Source organism: Leptonychotes weddellii, chromosome 2, assembly GCF_054177405.1.
Source record: "Leptonychotes weddellii isolate Sample4059 chromosome 2, ASM5417740v2, whole genome shotgun sequence".
NCBI lineage: Eukaryota > Metazoa > Chordata > Mammalia > Carnivora > Phocidae > Leptonychotes > Leptonychotes weddellii.
This window is the reverse complement of record NC_138370.1, coordinates 174,640,760-174,664,667: the sequence shown is the minus strand read 5'-3', so window position 1 is coordinate 174,664,667 and position 23,908 is coordinate 174,640,760. Positions and strand designations below refer to the sequence as shown.

The following is a 23,908-nucleotide window of genomic DNA, read 5'->3' as shown; positions in this document are numbered from 1 at the left end:
TTCACTGCCCCAAAGTGGTTATGTTAAAAAAGGCACAGGTGGGACATTTTATTTTACTTTTTTTAAGATTTTATTTATTTATTTGACAGAGAGAGACACAGTGGGAGAGGGAACACAAGCAGGGGGAGTGGGAGAGGGAACACAAGCAGGGGGAGTGGGAGAGGGAGAAGCAGGCTTCCTGCCGAGCAGGGAGCCTGACGCGGGGCTCGATCCCAGGACCCTGAGATCATGACCTGAGCTGAAGGCAGACACTCAACCGACTGAGCCACCAGGTGCCCCAGGTGGGACATTTTAAATTAAGGACTTTCAATGCACGGGCACTGGGGGCCACTATTCCAAAATGTTTCAGCTACGTATAGTGACTTTCCAAAGTGACTCATCCTAAGTACCTATAAGGTGACTGACAGGCAACTGACAGATGAGGAAGATATTCATACCGCTTAACAAACCCAGCACAACTTATAATCTTAATTATTAGTAAGAGAAAACCATTTATTGAGCATTTGCCATGCTACCAAACCTGCTAAGTGCTATCACATGCTCTTCTCATCACAAGCCTCCAAAGCTCAGTAAAGAAACTGAGGCTGAGTAAGTCACCTAAGGTCACAAAGCAACAGAAACTGGATTCAAACCAGGTCTGACTTCAAAGCCCACACCAGCTTGCTGGAATGCTTACGAAAACAGACCCTAAGCTTTGTGATAATCGATAACCCAAAGGCTTAACAATTTTTACACGTCTCTGTATGTCAGAATTCAGAGAAAATGTTTTTAAAAATGAAATACACAAGGGGGAAAAATAATGCAGGTTCTGGAGGCAGAATGCCCAGGGTTCAAATCCTGGCTCCTCCACTTACAAACTATGTGATCTTGGACTAGTTTAACTCCCCTGTGCCCAAACTTCCATGTAGTAAAATGAGAACAATAATAGACCCTATCTCCTTAGGCAAATAAAGCCTTTAGAATCACGCCTGGCACGAGTTAAACCTCAGAAGATGTTGGCTGGTATTACTTCTTCCTGGGCACTAGATAGGGCCAGGCGGCTCAGGCCCACTATTTTAGCAACTCATTTGCATAAACAAAGCCAAGACTCAGCCACTTTGTGCCTGCAAGCCTCACCGTATGGTTTCTTCCTGTCACTAACATCTCTCCTCACACCTGCTCTGTGGCACTAAGCTCTTGGCCTCAACTTCCCATCTGTAAAAATAAGGTGATGAGTCCAGCTGATCTACCTGAGGTCCTTCCAGCTTGGCAATCTAGAATTCTTAACAATTCAGGCCCTAGAAATTTCATAACCATCCTAAAACAAACATTAACAGATGACACCCACTCATTTTCCTAAAATCTTCTTTTACGTATTATGTATAAATGCCTATTTTGATGGCAAATCTCCTCCAAGGTCCCAGAGCTCCACGAGCACCCACAATATGCTGGGCAGGCATCCGCTGTGTTGAGGCTGTGGACACGATGGTCAGAAGCTTTGACCCACAGGGGAGGCAGATTCTGAAGCAAGCTGCTCTGACAGGCAGGTCCTCACTGCCAGAGAGGACTTCAACAGAGCACAGAGGGGAGTAGGGGAGTGGGCCAGATGGATGGAGAGGAAAGTCAGGATCAACAGAGGCCAGGCAAGGCAGCGCTGATACTGAATGTGAGAGGGCGGGCTGGGGGCACACTGTGAAAACCGTTTCACAAGCAGGAAGCAAGCCCAGCTCAGCACGAAGCCAAGTGCTGAGCAGAAGCCTGCTGGGACCGTGTTGGACACTAAGGTGAGCTGAACCGGGCCTAGTGACCCGGCACAGTCTGAATCTCACCCATGCCTCTCGCCAGCTGGGTGACCCCGGACCATTTACGGTACCTCCTTTAATGCTTCCCAAAGGGTATATTCACTCAATAACCCTGAGCCAAGTTCTCATTAGGGCTAGGGATCAAGTGGAGCCCACAATCTGCAGGGATCAAATATATACAACAACTAAGACAGCCTGGGGCGAGGCAAAACAGGCTGGACAGGGGGTTAAGAAGAAGTCAGGAAGAAGTCATTCCCACACTTGAGGCATGGGTTGGTAGTGGCCAGATAAACTGGGCAAGAGGCAGTGTGGTCCAGGCAAAGCACCTAACAGTGTACAGATGTATAACCCATCTGTAAAGGAAAGGGGGGGGGGCTCGGTGGCTCATCTGGCTGAGCACCTGACTCTTAGTTTCTGCTCAGGTCATGATCTCAGGGTCCTTGGATCAAGCCCCACCTGGCTCTTGCACTCAGTGGGATTCTCTCTCTCCATCTGACCCTGCTCGTGTGCATGTGCGCGCTCTGTCGCGCAATCTCCCTCTCTCTCTCTCAAATAAACAAATATATAAATAAAATCTTTTAAAACATTAAAAATAAATGATGTCAAGACAACAAGGAGGTGCTAACATCCTGCTGGGAGGGTCCCAAAGACGCCACCCTTCTCAACTAGCCTCAGGAAATAAAACAAGTGGATGCCCAGGAGCCTCCTCACATAGAACTTTCCAAAGCAAAGCTTTCAATTCCGTACTGGAGAAAACGGTGCTGTGCAATCTCAAGACCAAAAAAAAAAAGGGTGGGGGGTTTGGCCAGGTAGGGCTCTGGCCACTAAATGCCCACTACCCGAGCCCAGGGCCTGGAGTCCGTGGGGCCAGTCCTGCCGCTTCCTGAGGCTTCCACATCATGCATGGCCTCACCCCTGAAGCTTCCTCCTGGCAGCTCCGAGCCCAGGAAGGGCCGCCTGCGGAGCACCCCCCTCCCCTCCCCCCGCCGACACACCAGCCCCGGTCCCTCCGCCCGCCCAGCGGAAGGATCCCCAGGCCCGGGCTCTCAGGTTTCTCCTGCACAGAGGGGGTCTGTGGCCCAGGAAAGGGGGTCTCCAACGCCAGCGGAGTCCCTGGCCCCGAAAGAGGAGGTCTGAGAATGGGGGGGTTCTGCGGTCTAGCGACAGCGGTTCCAAGAAAGAAGGGGGTCGGGAGCTCCAAGGTGGAGGGGAGTCCAGGGAGTCGGGGCCCCAAAGTGGACGGGTCTTCCCGGGGGGGGTCCATGGTCCCGAAGCGAACGACGTCCCGGGCGCCGGGAGTCGGAGACCCCGGAGGTGAAAGGGGCCCGGCGGAGCGGCTGCGCGCCCCTTGCCAGCCCCTCTCGGGCTGAGGAGCCCCGCGCGTCTCAGGGACAAAACTTTTCGTCAAGTTCCGGAAAAGAAGCATGTCAGCGCGCGCGTCTCTCCCGAAGGTCTGGCGAGCCGAGCGCCGCCGGCCCCGCGATGTCGCCCGGGCCCCACGCGCTCCCCCGGTGCGCGGGGAAGCGGCGGCCGCGCGGCGAGGGGGCGCCCCGGCGGGCCCCCAACCCGCGCGCCCCGGCCCGGCCCGCCTCCCGCTCCCGCCGACGCAGCAGCAGGTGGCAGCGGCCCCGCGGGCCCCGGCCCCCCTCTCTCCCTCGCGGCCCGACCCCCCGCTGGAGGCCCTCAGTACCGGAATCAGCGCGGCTCCGACGCCATCCCCGGAGCCCGCGGGCCCGCAGCCCGGCCCCCCGAGACCCGCAACTGCGCGGCGAGGACGCTCGGCGCGCCGCAGGCGGTGGGACGGGCAGGCAGGTGCGCGCGAGCTGTCTGCCGCCGACAGCGCCGCGCGCCCTCGCCCCGCCCCGCGCGCCCTGCCCCCGCCCCACGCGCCCCTTGTCCCGCCCCCTCCCGCCCCGCCCCACGCGCCCTCGCCCCGCCCCCTGCCGGCTGCCGCCGCTCTTCCGCCCGGCTGCCGCCCCCCGCCGTGCCGCCGCCGCTCCTCGAGCTCGACGCTCGCCCCGCTGCCACTCCTCGGCCGCTGGCCTGCCGGCCGCGGGCCCCGGAGCGGCGTCGCCGGCCCTTTTCTCTCCCGAGGGCCCGGTGGAGCCGCGAGGGGAGGGCTGAGGGGATCTTCGGGTCCTCCCAGCCCCCGTGGACACCCGCCAGGGGCCTCCGTACCTGGTCGGCTCCACCCGCGGCCATCTTGGAAGTGGGAAGCGGCCGGGAGGGGGAAGGGGCACGAGCGGGCAGGGACCAGGCGTGGGGAGCCGAGCGGCGGAGCGCATCGATGGGCGCCCCTGTCCCGGGGCAGGTGTGCCGGGCGGACGGGCCCGAGCCCGGGACGTGCGGCGCGGAGAACTGGGGTCGGCGTCATCCCGGCCCGGCCTTAGTCTCTTGATCTGTGAAACGGGCTTTTCTGGTAGTTCTCCTTCGTCGAGCTGTTTCACGGTGCCTAGCGCCGTAGTTCCCACACTTGGCTGCACTTTAGTGTCGCCTGAGGATTTTGAAAATTCCGACGCCCATGCCACGCCCCAGCCCTATTAAATCACAGCCTCTGGAGGTGGGATACAGCTTGGGCCGGGTCTGTGGTAAAAGCCGTCCTGCAGAGTGGGAGAGGAGGTCGCTGGCCCCGGGTCCCAGAACGGGGCCGGAGCAGGGAGGGGTCAGAAGCCAGGTGCTCCGTCCGGAACGGCCTTCCAAGACCAGGCGAAGCCCTCCTCCGAGAATCTAGGCTCCTGGGGCCAAAGCGGGATTATCTTGTGTCCTGCTGCGTTCCCGGGGCTGGCACGTAGCTGGCACTTAAATACCTGCTGCATTGTTATATTCGGGAGACATCAAGAGCAGAGGAAAGACTTCAGTGGCTGGGACCCGGGAGGCCTGGGGTCCCACACTAGGCTTGGAGCCCTCGAGGCTGTCCGTGGCAGAACTAACCAGAGAGGAAACATAGGAGAGACGGATCAGCTGAATCCGAAGGAGGGCTTGAATTGGCAGAGCAGTCAGGGACAGGAAGGGTAATGTCTGCTTCACTATCTGGAAGACTGCAGTGGAAGATGAATTTGTCGGAGCCAAGGTCATTAGTGTTGGGCCAAGGAACCCCTGGCTTGTTTCTCCTGCCTGCGTCCTCGGTCTAAAAACTTTTGTGGGGCACCGGGGTGGCTCAGTCGGTTAAGCACCTGCCCAGGGTCCTGGGATGGAGCCCTCCAACGGGCTCCCTGCTCAGTGAGGAGCCTGCTTCTCCTTCTCCCACTCCCCCTACTTGTGCTCTCTCTCTGTCAAATAAATAAAAACTTAAAAAAAAACCAAAAAACTCTTAGCCCCTATTAGTTATGATGGCAGGAGAGGTGAGAAATAAAAAGGCAATCTCTTAAGAGAATATATTAACACCCCTTTACAGTGCTTGGTGCAACACAGAAGTTTTACGAATGCTTACATTTCTGGGTGGTTTTAAGGAACAAACACTGGGTCTCCTTCAAACTCCAACACGCCTTCCCCTGCTTATTTTAAGGAAACACTAACAGGAAAGTACAGACTTGCTTCGGGCCTGACTTAATTAGCAACTTAATAAATAGGATTACTAAGTCTGCCCTTAACAGTGTTCCTTGCAATGCCCCCAAATCCCCTCCTGCTCTCATTCTGAGTCTTAGGGTTTTAAAACCCCGCAATGACTAAGAACCATTGTTCTGAAGCCAGAACTAAAAAAATAAAAATTATGGCCCACAGATTGACATGTGGCGCCCTCTGTCTGCCTTTTCCTCACCCTCTCCCCATCCTGCCACCCACCCCCAGCTCCCTGCCCCAGCCCAGAGCCCCCCTCCCTGGGGCCCATCAGTCACTTACACCCTCAGTGAGCCTAACAATTAAAAATACAAGGAACGAGGGCGCCTGGGTGGCTCAGTTGGTTGGGCGACTGCCTTCGGCTCAGGTCATGATCCCAGAGTCCCTGGATCGAGTCCCGCATCGGGCTCCCTGCTCGGCAGGGAGTCTGCTTCTCCCTCTGACCCTCCTCCCTCTCATGCTCCCTGTCTCTTATTCTCTCTCTCTCAGATAAATAAATAAATAAATCTTTAAAAAAAAAAAATACAAGGAACGAGATAAGCTGTGTGGGCGCCTGCACCCGTCACCTGTGAGAAACTGGGCGCCTCCCAGCGCCCATCCGTACATATTTTAGGGTGGCCCGAGCCATGTCCCAGCTCTGCGGCCTCACTGCTGACTGCCTTGGCAAAGCCATCCAGCCTCCCCCATGCAGACTGAACCCCGAGATCCGCAGAATGATTCTCAGCCCAGTGGTTCCTTTGAGGGCTGCAAAGCCATTGCATGAAGTAGACGAGCACTGGCCGTCAGCTCCCTTGGCTCAGTCCCACGCCCAGGACTGGCTGACCGTCCTTGGCTGTGTCCAGAAGCCTTTCCCCATCTGCCAGGCTCATAGCACCTCCACCACCCACGCTGTGTGAGGATTAAAGACAAAGTAAGTGGCAGTGACGGTTAAATGTAAAAAACTGTCTGGCTTGGTCAGTTTCTGGCATGTTTGGGGAGCTCTTGGCACCTCCCCAGTAATATGGTACAGAGAAAGTATTGGTCAACCCGCCGAGGTGAGGGGGGATGTGGGCCTCCTCAGAGAGCCCACGGAGGGACTTCAGGCCTGACCTCCGAGCCTCCCTGGGCTTACTAAGCAGGAGGAGGTGCCAGACACCCACAGAAACCACCCCTGTACCAGCCCCGTGCTGGACCCTGGCCACACCAGGGTGACTGACAGCCCACAGTTCCTGCCCTCACAGATCCCCAGTCTCGAGGGGCAGATGGACATGTCATCTCACCAACTCAGCCCCATCTCCTTGCAAGGAAATGATTCGCTGACCAGATGCAGACCCCAGAAGGGTCTTAAGCACAGCGTCAGGACCCTTACAGATCCTCAAGCCCATCCCTCAGAGGGGAAACTGAGGCCCAAAGGGCAGGTGGGGTAGGAGGCAGACACAGGATGAGGCCAGAGGCCTCTTGCCCTGCAATACCCCTTTGCATCTCTTCTCAGGAGATATGGGGATCTAGTCTCCCAAACACACATTTTGCCCCTGACTTCCCCACCCAGCCCCCGAATGTGAGCTCCATAAATATCTGCTGAATGGATGGATAAATGCTGCTCAACGCTGCATCTGTACCTGGAGCCATCCCAGGCACCCTGTGCCATCCTGGCTGTTCCACCCCATTATCACAGTCAAGCCCCACAACCTGCCAAGCTTGCACAGTGACTTGAATTTTGCAGGTAAGGAGACAGGCGCTGGGCAGTGAGGCTGCCCGGTCCAAGGGCCCACAGCATGTTTTCCACTGCCCAGAAGCCCTCGCCCGCTCGCCATCCCCCCTCCCATCCTCCTTGTCCCCAGCCTCTGTTCGAGCCACCAGGGCCAGACCGTCCCCACGGGGCAGAGGCAGAGTGCCCAGCCCTCATTTATTTCAAAAGAGCTTCCCCTCAGCCCAAGCATTTTCCGAAATCCAACAGAAAACTCATCCTTTCTGCCTTTATTCCTTGGAGGGCTACCTCCTTCACCACGGACATGGGAGTGCTCACTTTTTGGAAATGCCTGGAATTTGGGGTTCTCTTGTTACTTCTGGAAATTGAGCAATATAATAAAAGTAACAAATAAAAAAATAAAAACAGAGGCAGGGGTAGCCCGGGAAAGCTGGAGGCCAGGCTTCCTACAGCCTCAGCCCAGAGAAGACCGCCAGAGACACAGAGATGGAAGAATGAACCACCAGGGAAGCCACCACAAAGCCTCTGCACTTGGCTTCAAGAAGCGGCCCTCAGACCCTCACACCAGAGCCATCAACTGGCATTTCACTCCCAGTTTTAATAGGTGCACTTACCTGTTTCCTACCTGCACTGGGTTCAACTCACTGAATGCAGGGAGGCAGATGTCCTCGTAGCAACACTTTCATGAACGAAAGAAGCTCCAGCAGAGAAGGAAGCGAAAGAAAAAAAGTGTAACACGCAGAATCTCTTTGGTCTATTGAAACACTTGAAAGGAGCTAGCCTTAGAAAGTTACCCCAAATTTCAGGCAAAGACTATTGTAAAAAGATGTTCACCGGTGTTATTTGCAATAGTGAAATGGACATAACGTACATGTCTGATCATAGGGGAGATTAAACAGAGAGACTCATAGGCAACCATTAAAAAGTGTTTATTATAGCACAGAAGAAAAGCTTAAGTTGTAAGAGTGATAACTGAATTTTAGGTAAAGTATAAGCAAAGAAAATGGAATACGCATCATCCACAGGCATGAACAGGAAGAAGTAACACTGAAATGAGTCTCGGAACACACGCTTGATTCTGTCCCTATATATTTTTGAAACTTAGATGTCCCCATGACAAGGATATGCTCTATTTATAACGCAGATGGGCTAGGATGCTCACTGAGGGGTAACCGGCAGACTTCGGTAAACCGTCCGATGAGGGCTCCGTGCCCGGGGCCCCTTCTTACCAAAGCCCTTAAAAAGCAAGCAACGATCCGTGCTCATGCTCCAAGAGGTAGGGATCCGTGCACAGCCAGGCAGCACGACAGAGCCGCGTGGCGGCGGTCTGTGCGGCCCACCCTCTGTCACAGCGTCTCTAGGCCCCCTAGTGACCCTACAATGCACTACTGTTGCCCTGTTTCACTGGGCATGCTTGAACCCAGGTGGATCTGGCCCAGAATCAAAGGTCACTCATTCCCAGAGCATCCCAAGTAACTGGCTGGACAAAGTGAGTTACAATGAAACCAACAGACCCTCTGAATTAGGGAATGCGTGGCCTTGCCGGAGGCGGCGGGGTGGGGAGGAGACCCAGGGGACCCCCTGTGGCCTCGGGCTTACTGAATCTTCTTTTTTTTTTAAAGATTCTATTTATTTATTTGACAGAGAGACACAGTGAGAGAGGGAACACAAGCAGGGGGAGTGGGAAAGGGAGAAGCAGGCCTCCCGAGAAGCAGGGAGCCCCATGCGGGGCTCGATCCCAGGACCCTGGGATCATGACCTGAGCTGAAGGCAGACGCTTAACGACTGAGCCACACAGGCGCCCCTCAGGCTTACTGAATCTTAAGAGGGGCTGGAGGCCTTAAAGGTTCTAGATATAAAGGAAACAGTGCCTGGGGGCAGGCCACACACACACACCCCCCACCCCCCACCCCCGGCATGCACACCACAGCGGAATGTTCCAAATAGCCGTGTTTTTTAAAGGATCATCCAGTTGCCTGCTGCTGTCACCCTCAGAAAGCAAAGCCTGGTTTAGAAGCTGTGGGGAGGAGGGCAGGGGAGGGCGGGAGGGGCAGCTCCTTCCCACACGCGATGATCTCTGCGGGGCACCCCTCCTGGCCACACGTGAGGCTCTGTCACTGCGCCTGAGGTCTGTCCAGGTTCACAGAACTACCTGGGGTTGTCCTCGCAAATGAGCCTTTGCCCCTGCTCTGCCCGCTACCCGGAACTCCCAGACGCCCTTCTTGCCTGGATTCCTGGTCCCTCCAGCCAGGGGCTCCCAACATTACCCCAGGCGCTGCCAGACCCACACCATCCCCACCCCGATTATGCCTGTGTTGATGCCCAGGCCACCCTCCCAGATACCCTTTTGCCTTGTCGGGTCTCCGTACAGTCCTCGGGTCCCTAGCAGGCAGCCCGGGACCCACCCCGAGGAGGGCAAACAGCAAAGCCTTACCGCCTCCTGCAACGTGGATGCGTCCACTCCCTTCATCCTGGCACCTGCCCTTGTCGCAGAGGGGAAACTGAGGCTCAGACAGGGGGACCTTCCAGCCCAAGGCCCCACAGCAGCTAAGTACACAGGCAGGATGTGAACCCAGGCCCTCTAGCTCCAGAGCCTTGCTCTGGGCCGCTGTACCATATGGTGGATTCACCTCCTGTCCCTGGGGGGGAGGCCCCACCCACACGACTCACACCCCTCTGAGCCTTAGTTCACTTGTAAAATGGAGATGCCCTCGATCATCACATCCTTGGGCTCTTGGGAGGACTTGGGGAGATGTGGCCCCTGGAGAGACGGGGGCTGGAGTGGAATCAGGGAGGAGCAGGTGGGGGTGTGCGCGTAGGAGGGGGCACATGCAGCATCACTGAGGAGGTGAGTGGGTGGTTCCAGGGCGCATGGACTCGGGGCCATATTCTGGGGGACACAGAGGCCACCCAGCCTGCCTCAGCTCCCTATCAGGGCTCCAAGTGGATGTCTGAACCGAAAACATAGAAGAAGCACAAGAGGTCCCCTCCAGCCCCTCCCGGGGCTTACGCAGGGAGACCACGTACCGTGAGGAAAGAGACCCAGGCTCAGAGCCAGGACTCACGACACCTGAGTGATGATGGGGGCGGTGCATTTAACACAGCTGGTGGGAGGCCCCGGGTCTGAAGGGGTGGGGAGGCCCCTCTGTCTCCACTGCATCGGCCTGGCCCAGGGGAGTGAAGCTCAGCAAGGCTTGGGGTGACCCGTGTAAGGGCGTGGACACCGATTTTATACCCGCCCCAAGCAGCAGCACCGTTTGAGAGTGCTGTGGGTGCCCCCTCCCAGTGCGGACGGGGTGCGGGAGCCTCGCAGTCCACGGGGCCTGCGTCTAGCAGGGGGCCCGCTCCCAACTGAGGGCGAGGGGCCGGCTGTGCCACTCGGGCCCTTCTGACCCCACCTGGGCCCTTCAGAATGAGGCTCCACTGCTGAGTGAAAACCTCACGTTTCCCACTTCGGGCTTACTGGTTTTCATCTTTCGAACAGTTTTAATGATGGAAAATGTCAAATCTACACCAAGCAGGGGAGGGGCGCGGGCCCGCATCCTGCTGCTCCCCGCTCACACCGCTGTGTCAAGGGCAGCTCGCATCACAGCTTGTCCCATGTCCATCTCCAGCACGAAGTTTTTCCCCGTTATCCTTCTGTCTTTTTATTCGTGTTCAAATCAAATTCCAAAGGCCACAACCGCGCTCGGTAGAGAGACGTCTTACACCTCTTCTAATCGAAGGAGTTCCCCCGCCTTCCTTTGTTTTTCCTGTGCCATATACTTGTGGTGACACCGGATTGCTTATCTTGTAGAATTTTCCACCTTGTGGATTTCGCTGGTTGTAGCCTGGTGGTGGTATTTAACGAGCTCATCCTCCCTGCCCCCCATTTCCGATAAACTCAAGCAGTGGTTCTCAGCCAAGGGCAATTTTGCCAAGTCCTCTGAAGTGGGTCTTAGGAAGCTCCGAGTGGGGGATGGAGGCAGGGACCCATCTCGGGGTCACTCCCAGGGTCCAAATGTGTACTTCCTACACGTTCCATCAGGAGGGGATGGCTCACCTCACCTTGAGTGAGGTCACCTTGCTGGCTTAATAGCATCATTAGGGCCGCAGAATGGTGAGACCTGTTATTTTTAGCATAATGCAGTTATGACTTTAATGCTTCTTCACACACAGTTTACAAAGGGCTTTTCTATCCAGGATGAAACAGCCAAACTCACTGCTATGCTGGAGGCGGGCTGGATAATCTCTGAATGATTTTCTCCAGACGAGGAGACGGGTCAGAGCAGGTAAGTGGCTTACATAAGACCCCAGAGGTCAGCAACAGCACCTGGCTAAGCCCAGGCACGGTCACCTGCCCAGGGCCCCATTCACAGGAGTATAAGGAGCTCATCCAGCTGTAGGGAAGGGAGGAAAGGCTGTGGTGAGCCTCTTTTAAAAGCTATGAAAGTTCTAGAAGAGTATTGGGCGTCAGCTGATTCTGACATCCCTGCCCAACCTCAGAGACCACTGTTGTACCCAACACAAATGGTGCTCGTTCACACCTCTCCACGCTCCCTGCTACCTCCAGGATGAGCCTTTCCCAAGAGCCATTCAAGGCCTCTCACAAACTGACCCCCGCCACCTCCCTATTTCCATCTCTTCCTGAATGATGGTGCCCACCCCCGCCATACCCACCTGGACGCTGCCGGTCAGACTCCGACAAACTAACCAGAGATTCTGGGATGGTCTGACCAGTTGACTTGGGCAGCCACTACGGAGGGAATTAGCACCTATCCACCACCCTATACGTGCAGGTACATTATTCCTGCTCAGCCTGGCAGTCGGTCTCGCTTTGCCAGTTGTACAGAGGGGGAAACTGAGGCTCAAGAGGGTGAATGGCTTGCAGAAGGCCACGTGGCGGAAGAGCCAGGCAGTCTGGACCCAGCCCTGGGCTCCTCCAGCTGCGCCACGTGGCCTCCCTCCATCGGGCTGGTAAGTGGAGGCTCCCCACTGCACACTCCATCCGGTTTTCCAGGCCCAGGGAGGCTGTGCCCAGGCAGCGGCTTGCCCAGCTTTCTGGGATCTGTAGCCAGGCCGGAAAGCCAGACACTGCCACGGAGGAAACCACGTTGTTGTCAGCAGCCCATCTGCAGTGATGGGTGGAGACAGAGGCTCGGCAGTCTCTCTGGGATGAAATGTGTTATTCGTCCTGCAGGAAGGGCCACGCCCCCTGAGTGTGTGGAATCGATGGTCGTGCCTCCCTCCTCCCCGTGCCCTGCCCAGAGATGCCCTTGACCTTGGCAAGGCTGCTCAGCTGGTCAGGGCAGAGCAGGGCCTCACCCACTTCACCCTGCCCCCCCCCCCCCCCCAGCGTGCGGTCTTCCTGTGATGTGTGAGTTGGTTGGGGTTGAGCGGCCGCCAGGTAGGGAAACTTGGGGGTTAAGATAAGGAAGTCTCCAGATGTAAAGAGCTGCCTGGACTTGGAGGCATCCTCACGCCTCCCTTCAGACCCCTCAAGAATGGCCGTGGCTCAGGTGGGCTGGAGAGATGGAAGAGGATGTGATGAGAGCTTTCTTCCCAGAGAACCAGGGCTGCGGGAGGTTTACTGATTTAGAAAAACAATAATTTATTACCAGCATCAGGGTTAGGGCCTAGCACATAGTAGGATCTTGATACCTATCTGTTGAATGAATGAATGTTTCCAAACCCTGCTTATGACCAAGGCCCAGAGACCTCCTTTCCTCCTAATTAGCAGCTTCATGCCAACATGAACAAGACACCCCAGCCCCAAAAAGACCCCAACCTGCAGTCGCCATTTCCACTGTGAGGACTCAGTAAGCTCAAGGCACAGATCAGTAGGCAATGAGGCTCCACTGCTTGCCAGCCTCGTCCAGGTAACAGCGTCACGTGTGACGGCATTAAGTCTGGGGGAAGCATGTGCAAGTGGGGGGCCCAGGTTCAGCACGAGGAAGTCACCCAGAGGTCCAGGTCTCTCACTTCCTCCCCCACTCAGGAAGGGGAAGTACAGGTAGGGGGTGAAAGAGGCGGGGAGGGGGAGCCCAGGGCCCCCCAACTGCATGGAAAGAGGCTCGCCCAGCACCCTGGTTAGGGCCTTATGTGGTGGGGGAGCTGCCAGGCAAATGCAAGCTCCCAAGGGTGGTCATCGAGACAGGTGCAGGTGTGGGGGAGGGGGCAGCATGAGCACAGGGCAGCGCGGGGCTCAGGGCCAGGTCTGCCACCGCTGAGTTCTGCCAGCTGGGGGTCCCTAATGTCTCTGAGCAGTTCTCAGGTCTGTGATCACTGGGCTGGAGTGAGGTGGCCTAGCTGGGGAGCCACGGGGCTGGGCTGTCCGTTATCGCTGGCTTGCAGCTTGCGGTTTGTGGGAGGCGGCCGTGAGCATGTTTGACATCTGTGACGAGCAGGAATTGGGGCCCCAGGTCTGTGAGAAGGGCCAAAGTCAAGCCCAGAAGGGGGCAGGACTTGCTCAAGGTCCTCAGTGACCCCTGGGAACCCTGAGGTCGCTCGCGCCTGGGGTTTAGGGCACTCAGGCTGGGGCTCCTTCGATGCTGCTTTCTCTTCAGCAAAGGGAGAATGTGCCCGAAGCCGCCCCCCGGCTGGGCCAACAACCTCTCCCAGCAGGTCAGGCCCACAGCGGCCCGAGTTCCTGTGGGGGCTCTGCCCGGGGGCCTGAAGGACAGAGTAGAAGCCACAGTGGTGGGAAGGTGGGCCCCAGACCCGAGAGTGAGGAGCCAGTAGCGGACTCGGCCTGGGGCCTTTGGCACAAGCTGGGGCAATGGAAAAGCCCGGATGGCTGCGAAGGACCCTGGATGGTGGGCGCGCGGTCAATGTACTCTGGCTGAGGGAGCAGCAGGGTCAGAGCAGGAGCCCCTCAGGGGCCGGAGCTGGCCTCCAGGACTGGCTCAGGATGCAGGGGTGTGTGGGGACAGAGAGAAGCATGTGTGGGGGGAGAGAAGCCAGAGGGGAGGGCGAGGCACGCTCTGGAGCTTGTCCTCGGGCCGGTGAGGAGGAAGCCTGACCTGCCTGTCATTTCAGCCTTGCCTGAAATGCACACCCAGGGTCACAGGGCTGGGGGGCGGCCGAGGACCAGCTCACCCAACCCCCCTCATCTGGAAGCTGAGGGCGGTCGTCCCCATCTGTGACTGCAGGCTGGGTTGTTCGGGGGAGGCCAGGGCCTGCTGGGTGGCAGGCCAAAAGAAGGGGCCTCTCGCACCTCCCCAGACAGGCCCCGAGAGGTCCCCTGGACTGTGACACCAAGTGGCAGGCCCAGCGTCTGACTGAGCTGCAGCAGGCCACGTGCCTGCCCCCTTACCCCAGACTCGGCTCTGAGGGGACACCCGGTTGTGCCGTGGCCCCAGCCACTGCCCCCTGGCCCAGACACCACCCGGAGCTGGAGCCGCCCAGGGCAGCTGGTTTCCTGTCTGACGGGGGACAGTGTGACCTCCTGTCAGGGAGAGAGCAGGTCAGGGCAGCCACACGGCCACGGTCAGCACCTAGCCGCACTGGCCTCTGCAGGGCCTGACCCTGAGGCTCTGCTACCCGCCCCCACCTTTGCCACCCCCCACCGTGCGGGGGGAGAAGAGGGAAGGAAGGGGCAGCCTGCGGACGTGATTTTCTTCTGAGAGTTACCGACTGGGGTGCAAGCAGCTTCTCCTTTGCACTTCCGGCTTTGCTTCTTTCCTGGCCGCACCCCCAGGACACCCCCAGGACGGGACCGCGTCTCCCCGACTCTGTGTTCTGGCTGTGCTGTTTTCTCTTTACAAACCTACCCTACAGGAGGTCCTGTTACGATCTCCGCTTACACGGACTTCAAATCTTGGCCCCACCTCGAAGCAGGTGCGAGACCGCAGGGAAGTGCCTCAGTCTTCTCACCTGTAAAATGGGCAAATGCACCTACTTCACGGGGCTGTCCGTTACCACGACCTGATGCCTGGATGCCCGCTGTTCTTGTTCCTAGCAGACTGGTGGACACCATCCACGCGTTAGGTGGTGAGGCCACTGCCAGTTCAGTCCAGTGAGGCAACCGTCCCTGGCGATCCTCTTTCCCCACACCGGTGACGCAAGGCTAGTGGCGGGCTCTCAAGCGGGAGCGCCTTTCCCGGCCTCTGTGCTCGCAAGTGCGGCCGGTGATGCACCCAGCCACCGGCTGGTCTCAAGAGAAACCCGGGGCCGGGCACCCCTTCCCGTTCCTGGACGGCGGAGCAGGTGCGGGCCCCGGGCACACACAGCCACCAGAGCAGCGAGCGGCTCACAGACAGGGCTTGAGGGGCGCCTGGGCGGCTCAGCGGGCTGTGCGTCTGACTCTTGATTTCGGCTCAGGTCACAATCTCAGGGTGTGACATGGAGCCCCACGTCGGGCTCTGCGCTCAGAGGGGAGTCTGCTGGAGATTCTGGCCCTCTGCCTTCGCCCCTCCCCAAAATAAATAAAATCTTTTTTTAAAAAACAGAGGGCTTTACACCCCTTGGGCTGAGAAGCACTTAGCTGTGATGTCACAATTCCTGTGGACAGAGCCGAATCTCCAGGTGACCGTGTGCACAGAGCAACAGTCTAGTGTGGGCACCGGCGAAGCAAGTAGGCTGACCACAGTCAAAGGTGGCCCCGAGGCACACCTCCCGTGGACGACCTATCGAACCCGAACAAGGGGCCACCTTGCTGCATGAACACCCTCCAGTCCTGCCTCAGGCAGTTCCGGGAGGGGAGCTCCCCGTCCAACCGGGCACTGCCGCTGTGCCCAGGAAGACTCGGGCCACACGCAGGCAGTCAGCCGTGATCACACACCAAGTTGGGGTAGCTGGCGAGCTAGCCGGGAAAAAGGGAGGCTGAATCCTTAAGCCTCACTCCTTGTATATAATTTACGTGCTTCAAAGACCAACTCGACAGGGGCGCCTGGCTGGCTCAGTCGGAGGAGCATGTGACTCTTGATCTCAGGGCCATGAGTTCGAGCCCCACACTGGGCAAAAAGTTTACTTAAAAAAAAAAAGAAAGAAAGAAAAATCTACTCTACATGAAGTATATGGGTTCTAGAAAAACACGGAAGTATATCTTTATACTCTTTCAAGGTGAAGAAAGCATTTAAAAACATGCACACACATCCCAGAAACCATTAAAAAAAAAAAAAAAGGATAAAAACAACACTGAAATGCTTCTGTATAGAATCCACTTGTCCTCAGCCCCAGATGAAAGACAAATGCTAACTGGAGAAAGTAGTTGCCTGACATAACCCAAGCTGAGGATCAGCTTACGGATGGGGAGAGAAAGGAAGTCCGCTTCCAACAGAGGCAAAACAAACAAAACACTGAGGTATGCCTATAGTCACGAGGAGACGTCTGTGGGAGGCCGTGTTCTGAGGTCCCAAAGAGCAGGGAGAGCACGGCCCCGCCACAGCGCGCTCTAGGCATACAGACGCTCAGCTAGACGTCTAGAAGGCGCTGGGCACGAACGGGAGCAGCCCAGTTCCGGCGGCCGCGGCAGTGCAGAGGAGTTTTCCCTTATATATATATATATATTTTTTTTTTTTTTAAGATTTTATTTATTTGACAGAGAGAGAGACAGCGAGAGAGGGAACACAAGCAGGGGGAGTGGGACAGGGAGAAGCAGGCTTCCCGCCGAGCAGGGAGCCTGATGCGGGACTCGATCCCAGGACCCTGGGATCACGACCTGAGCTGAAGGCAGACGCTCCACGACTGAGCCACCCAGGCACCCCAGTTTTCCCTTATATTTTAAAAACACACGGATTTCTTTTTCTACAACGAACACTGATCCTGTTAATACATTTTTTTTTCCATTGACAAAAAGATGGAAGTTTTGTCTATACCTACGGACAAAAATGCTGTGTTCTTTGCAGGATTCAGGTAGGAGCTGGGGTTGGGGAGGGGAGCGACTCGTTTATCAGCAGGGCCCGTCCTCCTTTTCCAGCAAAGCAGAATGCCAGCATCTTGAGCAATGCCTGTAAGAGCTAAATCCCCTTCATCTGGAATGATGTGACCTGGGCACTTTCTATCCTCTCCTGACGCAGGTCATTAAGACAAGGCTGGGGCTCGTTACAAAAGATTCTTTGCTATGATAAACAAAGACAACCAACTGTTTTTCGAAATTTTTATTTGGTGTTAACTCCACAAGAAAACAAAAAATCAGTTACTCTGGTGTACGTGAAATCAGAACAATACAACCACGGGGAAAAAAATCTCAGCCCAGGAATGGAAAACGGATGCTTCAGTGCTACGGATTCGCAACGCGCTTCATACCACAGGGCGTTTCAGCGTCTTGCCAACTTTTGAAAAAATGCTTTTTCTTTGTGATCATCCATTCACAAAACTAAAAACCACACTTTCAACTCTGTTGCTGAAAGCCTCCGGGCTTCAGCCACTTAGCTATGAAAACAAATAAATACGTAATCTGTTAATCCCCTTGCCCACTTATAATCCATCCCCTTTCCCCCGTGGAAGGTGCACCGTCTTCCTGCCAGAGCGGGAGGAAGTCGGTGCCTCTGCCACCTGGAGCCCTGTCTTGATAAAAAGCAGCTGTCCAAAATCAACTGAGCTAAAGGTTGTATCTGAAATATATTTATTTGGTCTCTGCTACATAAGCAACGATTTCTAGAAGGATCGTCACTGTAGTGATTTTAGGAATTTACAACTTCCAATTCTTTTTTGCCTTTGCTGTTAAATTATATTTCAGTGCAGATGCTAATCACTTTTTAGGAAGCTCCGGAAGAAAGAAAAATACATAAAACCTTATAAAGTCTGTAAATAAATAACAGCAACATAAACCTTGCACACACATACATACACCCGCACACGCACACACGCACACACACACACACACTTTAAAGTGTCTTAAGATGTGCTGTGTAAGAACAAACCCTGACTTGTGGTGAGATCCAAGCCGACCATCCACCAGGTTTCTCACAGGGAGGACACACACAACCCGCGGTGACTCCCCAGCCTTGGAGTTGTCTGTGTTCTCAGTTACGAGACAGGCAACCACACCTGGGGCTCGAAGCAAACCAGGGCTTTCTCAGCCACTCCAGCCTCCAGCTAGTGAACTGGACATGGTACGTACTACCTGCCACGATTCGTGGTGAAGCTGTCTCGTCCACGTCAGACTTCTCTGCCGTTCCTGGTGTTACAGACACGCTAAACTGATTTTACACGTTAGGTTTTGTTTTTTTGTTTGTTTTTAAAAATAGGAAAACAATTTGGTTTCACAAACACCGCTCCTCGCAGCTCCACCTGCTGCCCGCTGGCGTGAAAACCCGAGGCGGTGGCCATCCTGAGCGGACAGGACTTGTAGGTGGGCCCCCACGGGAAGTGAGTCCCATGAAGCCATCACAAAGGTCTGGGAGAAAGGACGTCTCTGCCCGCCCCCAGCCCACCACACAGAACTTGCCCAGAACATTCTCTCCAACACAAAATGTGATCTAAGCTCGACCGAATCACGGCCATGACAGCAGCTAGCTGTTGCAGCCAGGGCTGCTTCGGGGTGACGAGGTGGCCTTTACTGCATGTCAAACGTTTATAATTTTGAGTTCTGGAGGCTTCGATTCAATGGAGGTCACCAGAAAATCACAATTTGCAACTAAGACCCTCACCATGAGTAACCCTGAAGGGGTGTTTTGGCGTAAAAGTAACCGCAACGTAAGAACAGGCTGGGGGTACGCTCTTGCCCCACTCGGCCGCCTCTGCCAGCCCACACCCCAAAAGCCTTGGCTCCTCCAGTTAGCAAGAAAATCACAAACCACAGTGTCTTCCATGATACTCGAGGGGGGGGGGAGAATCCTAAGAGAGAAAACACAGTATTTTTTAAGTCTCTAAAAGCACACCCTTGTGGTTCCTACATCAAATGTACATGAGATCTGACTGAATGAAGACCGTGGATGAGTCACCCATGCTTCCCTCTTGCCTTGAGAAAGGCCCCGATCCATTGCAGGGGTAGGTATTTATATCCCAGTTCTGAGAGAACAAAGCCTAAAGGTTCCAAAGCTCAAGTCTCTGGAGAGCAGAAGTGGTTGCGGACACCGCGGAGCTAAGGTGACAGAGACCGGGCTGCAGCTGGAAGGACAGACAGCAACTGCAGTCAAGATGCGGAAAGCAGGGATGCTTCTAGACAAGCACATGCACACCCATTCTTGATTGGACAACACAATCTAGTCTATTTCAAATAGCCAAGAATTCAACAGCTTGGAAAACAAAAAATCTTCAACAGGATAGCTGTCCTCAACTCTAAAATAAGCAAGAAGAGAAAGATAATTGCTGATCTGAATCAGTTAATTGAAGAAGAAACCTAAGTTGTTGCTTTAGATTAACAGGCCTCACAAAAGGGTAATTTGCCATCACATATCACTCTCAAAAAATAATCTGTACTACTCTGCAGGATTAGAGATGAGTTCGAGAAAAGAGCTCTTCTTCGCCAGGGTCCGCCCACTCGCCTCCGCCCTCCGAGCCAGAGCCCTCCGAGCCGGAGCCGGCGCTGGAGTAGATCTTTCTGCGGAAGCCACTGGATTCTGCTCCGGCATCTCTCTCTCCGGCACACCTTGCTTCATAAACAGAAGACACCTGGGATTAAAGGAACAGTTTTCAACAGATCAAAAGCCAGACTTTTTTCCAAAAGGGCTACATGAAACGCTCTTGATATACAGAGGTCACACGGCAAATCGCTGGCTTTCTTGGCAGAGCTAAAGAATATGAATTCAGAGTTGCACTGCTTCAAAGCAAACCCAACCACCTCTCCTCCATGATCCATAAAGGGTCCCAAATCCTAATTCTGTATGTTCAGTCCCTGGGACAAAACGTTCCACGTGTGAAGGCTGCACAAAACCAATGTCTAAGGCCTGGCCACAGCTGGGGGCTGGGCTGCGCACCGGGAACCCCAGGGAGGTCGGTACGGCCGTGTCCTCCCCGGGCTCGCCTTCCAGGAGAGCCCACAGCAAGCCGACCGACCAACACAACTGCACGCTGCGGTGTAAACCAGGTGATGTGGCGCAGACAGGACACACACGCCAGACATCGGTGACAGGGAAGGGAGTTCTGAGAAGTGTCCTCACCTGAAGGCTGAGAAGCAAGCCCTGTGCAAGGTACAGCCAAGAGCTTGCCTGGGAGCCTGGGGGCCGGGCTTCAGAACTGGAGTTCTAAAAACTCTTTACTGTGTGGGATTGTCCCCCACACACCAGATGGTCAGCATCTCTGTCCCCCAGGACACTGAATGCAAATGGCAGCCCCTCCCTAGTCACAGTAACTACCAATGCTCCCCAAACCCAGTCAGAGTAATTAGCAACACCGCTCTCCCCCCTCCATAGCAACTAGTAATGCTCCCCCTACCCCTGAAGTGATTAGCAAAGCCCCCTTCCCTCACAGTGACCAGAAACATGCCACCCCCACTGGCCAATTATAGTAACCAGCGACATCCCCCCACCTCCCCGAGTCACAATAAGGAGCAATGTCCCCACCCCCCAGAGTAACCGGCACGCCCCCAGTCACAGTAACTAGCAAAACCCCCACCCAACAGTAACCAGCACCCCCCAGTCACAGTAACTAGCAGCACCCCCACCCCCCTAGTCACAGGAACCTGCAACACCCCCATCACAGAAACTAGGAACACCCCCATCCTCAGAGTACCCAGCACCCCCCAGTCATAGTACCAACACCCCCCATTTCCAAATGGCAGCACCATCCCTGGTTGGGACCCCTGAGGCAGAAGCAGAAGACAGCCACAAGGACGGAGGGGAGAAGAGAGGATGTGGGGCCGGAGGCACGTGACGGCAGAGCCCACAGGGCCTTTCTGGGCAAGGCGCAGTGATGGAAGGCCACTATGGTTAAGAGCGGGAGTCGCCGAGTCCCAGCTGAGGCTCACGGCTCAGGTCTGCACTTAGCACTGTGGCTGCACGGCCTCAGACAGGAGGTCCCGAGTCTGTGCAGAATGGCACAGTGACGGCGCCCGTCAGGGGTTGTGAGGACCGGCGAGCGGGTGCTCAGCCTGGACAGGGTGCGGGAGACGGGAGGAGGGAGGAGGGCGACGGCTGACAGGCGGGGCGGCCAGGGGCCAGAGAGCGGCTCCCAGGCGTGGCTGCGGCAGCGGGGTATGCTGCAGGGTACCATTCAGCGGGGTGGGAAAGACAGGACCGTGGGTGCCAACACCCTAGGGTGCTTTGGGGGAAAAGTCCTCAGAGGACCTGAGCTGACACAGAGAAGAGAGACACGTTTCCTTCGATTCAGCCGCCTGCCTGCCTAATGGGAGCTCAATGGCCTGGTGGGGAGGCGGTGGTACAGAAACCGAAAGCAGCCTGGGGCCAAGGCTGAGACCGGAGTGCCACACTGGGCGTGGTGAGGGCACAGGACGGTGGGGTCCGTCCGCAGAGAGCACCCGGAGGGCTCCCTGGTGGTGCCCACCCAAGGGCTTCTGAGGGAGTGACAAGGTCCAACTGGTATGCAGAGATTCCCTGTGGCAGCACTGGGAAGGACGGGGGAGGGGGGGAGTGAGGGCGGGGGCGTGGGAAGCCTTGGTAGTCAGCGGATGGGGTGGGAGGCGATGCAGGCAGGGGCTGAGGGCCATGGAGCTGGTTGACCTGGGAAGGCGGGTGAGGGGAGCTCCCAGGGCTCCCAGGCTCCAGACTGAGTGGCAAGGGGGTGTGGCCGTTAGTAAGTTAGTAAGGAGGAGGACAGTCCACTTACCCTATTAAAATCTAACAGACGCTCTTCGTTACTGGGTATGTCTTTACCATCTGGACACTCTTCTATACCATTCTCTCCCTTGGCATTTGTATAACATTCTTAATCATTTTGAATGGAGAAGGGAAAAGAGGGAAAGGGGGGGAAATTTCATTAAGACACGGTTATGAAACAGACATTTTTGTTTCCTTTTTTGCTGAAGTCAGACCAGTCAGGTGTACCAACCCTCTGGAGAATTTAAGTACTCACTAAAAGCAGACATGGGCACCACCAGCCAAGCCAGTATGCACGAGCAAAATGCTACGCCAATTTAAAAATTCTAATACACTGTTCATCGAGTTTTTAAAAAATAGGCTGGCATAACCCAGACATGCCTGTGATCCCAGCACGAGACATTCATTCAACAAACACATATTCACACCTGTAGTGGGGTAAGCCCTCGGAACACAGGCCCAAGCTCTCAAGAGCGTACAGAGGGAGACAGACGATGCACCGTGTGTGTGTTCATCTAACAACTAAACAGAGGGACTGCAGACAGGGGAAGTGCAGTGGGGAAGACAAAACAGGGTAACCACCTCATTTGTTCCCTCCCAAGTCAACACCGCACTAAAGTACATCTTTCCTGTATCTGCAGAACAGGGAAGAGAAAGGAGGCTAGTGGTTTGAGTAGTGGCCCACAGAAGGGGATGGAACTGGAAGCTGGAATTAGAAGGAATCAAATAAATCATTTAGTGCAAAGGTTCTCAGCCCTGGGAGCTTCACTGAAGCCAAGTCTGCGAGCCCAGGCCCCCACCTGAGATCCTGACTGAACTGGTCTGAAAAGCTCCCAGGTGTTCTGATGCGCAGCCACGGCTGACCCCCACCAGTCTTAATCCAGACCAGCCCCCCACGTAGCTGCAGACACAGTGGTGAGAGAGGAGATGGCTGGTAGGCCCGACGTGGACCCTGGCTTTGAATCACTGTGTGCAAGTCCTGTAATGCCCCAACTGAGCATCTGTTTCCTGTTGCCTGCGGTCCAGTTACCACGAGGTGTTCAATGAGATGACATGCTACCCATGCGTGACACCGGAGAGGATAGGACCGACGCTCAGTGACCGCTGTGCCCTCCTACCATCAGGTGCTGGCCACATCATGTTCTCCATGATCTTTAGCCCTCTCTGCCTGCCTCAGGACCTCGAAGTTACCAGCTCAGGTTCATGAAAATAACCCGGGCTCTGGGACTACACAGACATGAGTGGATCCCTGGTTGACACGCATCTGTGATGTAACTCGGCAGATGACCGACCCTCTTTGAGCCCCAGCTCCCTCATCTCTAAAACAGGGTCACCATCTGCCCTCATGGGGTCCCCGTGCAAGTTTAAAGAGATGACGTGCGGGCAGCCTCAAGAACAGCGCTGGCACGCTGGCTACTAACCAAGTCCCCGGCTTGCTCACCCCCTCGGGGCGGCCATCCTTGCCTCGGCTCGCCTGATCAAGCTCTCACGGGCTCCGCGCACCCCGCCAGCTAGCTACCGTCGGGGAGGTAACTATCTCCTGGACTAGGGGTGGAGCCGGATCCAGCCCTCCTCTGGACTACTGCACTTTCCTGCCTTGCTTTCAGGATTCTGTATGTACAGAAGTTCGGGACACCACGGGCATTAGGAAAAGGGAGTGCTGACTGCAGACCACGTTCTTCGTGATCCGCCCATGGACAGCTCCCGTGTTCCAGGTTAGGACCATGTACCAGGCCTATGTTATGCAAGTTACTCGTCACAAGTACCCCCTCAGGGAAGTATTATCTTTAGCCTCTTTTTACAAATACAGACAACGGAGACACAGAAGGTCTGGTCACTGCCCCAGGTCTACCAACTGGCAACAGAGGCCCTGGACTCCAGCTCCGTTTTGTCTCCCGAGCCCTTAACTGTTATCTATACACTTTCCCTGCAGAGCTTTCTCCATAAAACTAAAATAACACCCACACACTTACAATGAGCCTTCCAAATGTTCAGAATCCAGTGCGTGAGCTTGGAGACCGCCACTCAGGACAGACCCGTCGTGGCATGGAGCATGCAAGGCCCTCGCGCTCTGGCTGCTGGCTTCCGGCGGACCTTGTCCCCACCGCACTCTCGTACCGCTCCCCTTAGTCGGGCACACGGGGGCACCGCAAATGCATCCTGCTCCCGCACCAGCCAGGGCTGCTGCCTGGCACCTCCCACTGCAGGTAGCCCCACTGGCACAGGACTGGCGTCCTTACTCCCTC

The 23,908-nt window shown here is 55.7% G+C and overlaps 2 protein-coding genes across 13 annotated transcripts in view; both read right to left on the bottom strand.

Moving 5' to 3' along the window:
- TBC1D14 (TBC1 domain family member 14) overlaps nucleotides 1-4,104 on the bottom strand; it is a 92,234-nt gene extending 88,130 nt beyond the window's left edge. For both annotated transcript variants that reach the window (XM_081812674.1, XM_081812673.1), the window contains exon 1: nucleotides 3,960-4,104. The gene's annotated coding sequence lies outside the window, so the exon portion shown is untranslated. The remainder of the gene's footprint in view (nucleotides 1-3,959) is intronic.
- A 12,983-nt stretch (nucleotides 4,105-17,087) lies between these two features.
- The window catches only part of KIAA0232 (KIAA0232 ortholog), an 87,746-nt gene continuing 80,925 nt past the window's right edge, over nucleotides 17,088-23,908 (bottom strand). For 9 of the 11 annotated variants that reach the window (XM_081812666.1, XM_081812668.1, XM_081812664.1 and 6 more), the window contains 2 exons: nucleotides 21,673-21,770; nucleotides 17,088-19,560 (listed from right to left, as the gene is read on the bottom strand). In XM_081812666.1, the coding sequence (XP_081668792.1) occupies nucleotides 19,381-19,560; nucleotides 21,673-21,770 (278 nt within the window). In that variant the 3' untranslated portion in view covers nucleotides 17,088-19,380. The remainder of the gene's footprint in view (nucleotides 19,561-21,672; nucleotides 21,771-23,908) is intronic. The other 2 variants (XM_081812670.1, XM_081812671.1) reach the window with 1 other exon arrangement.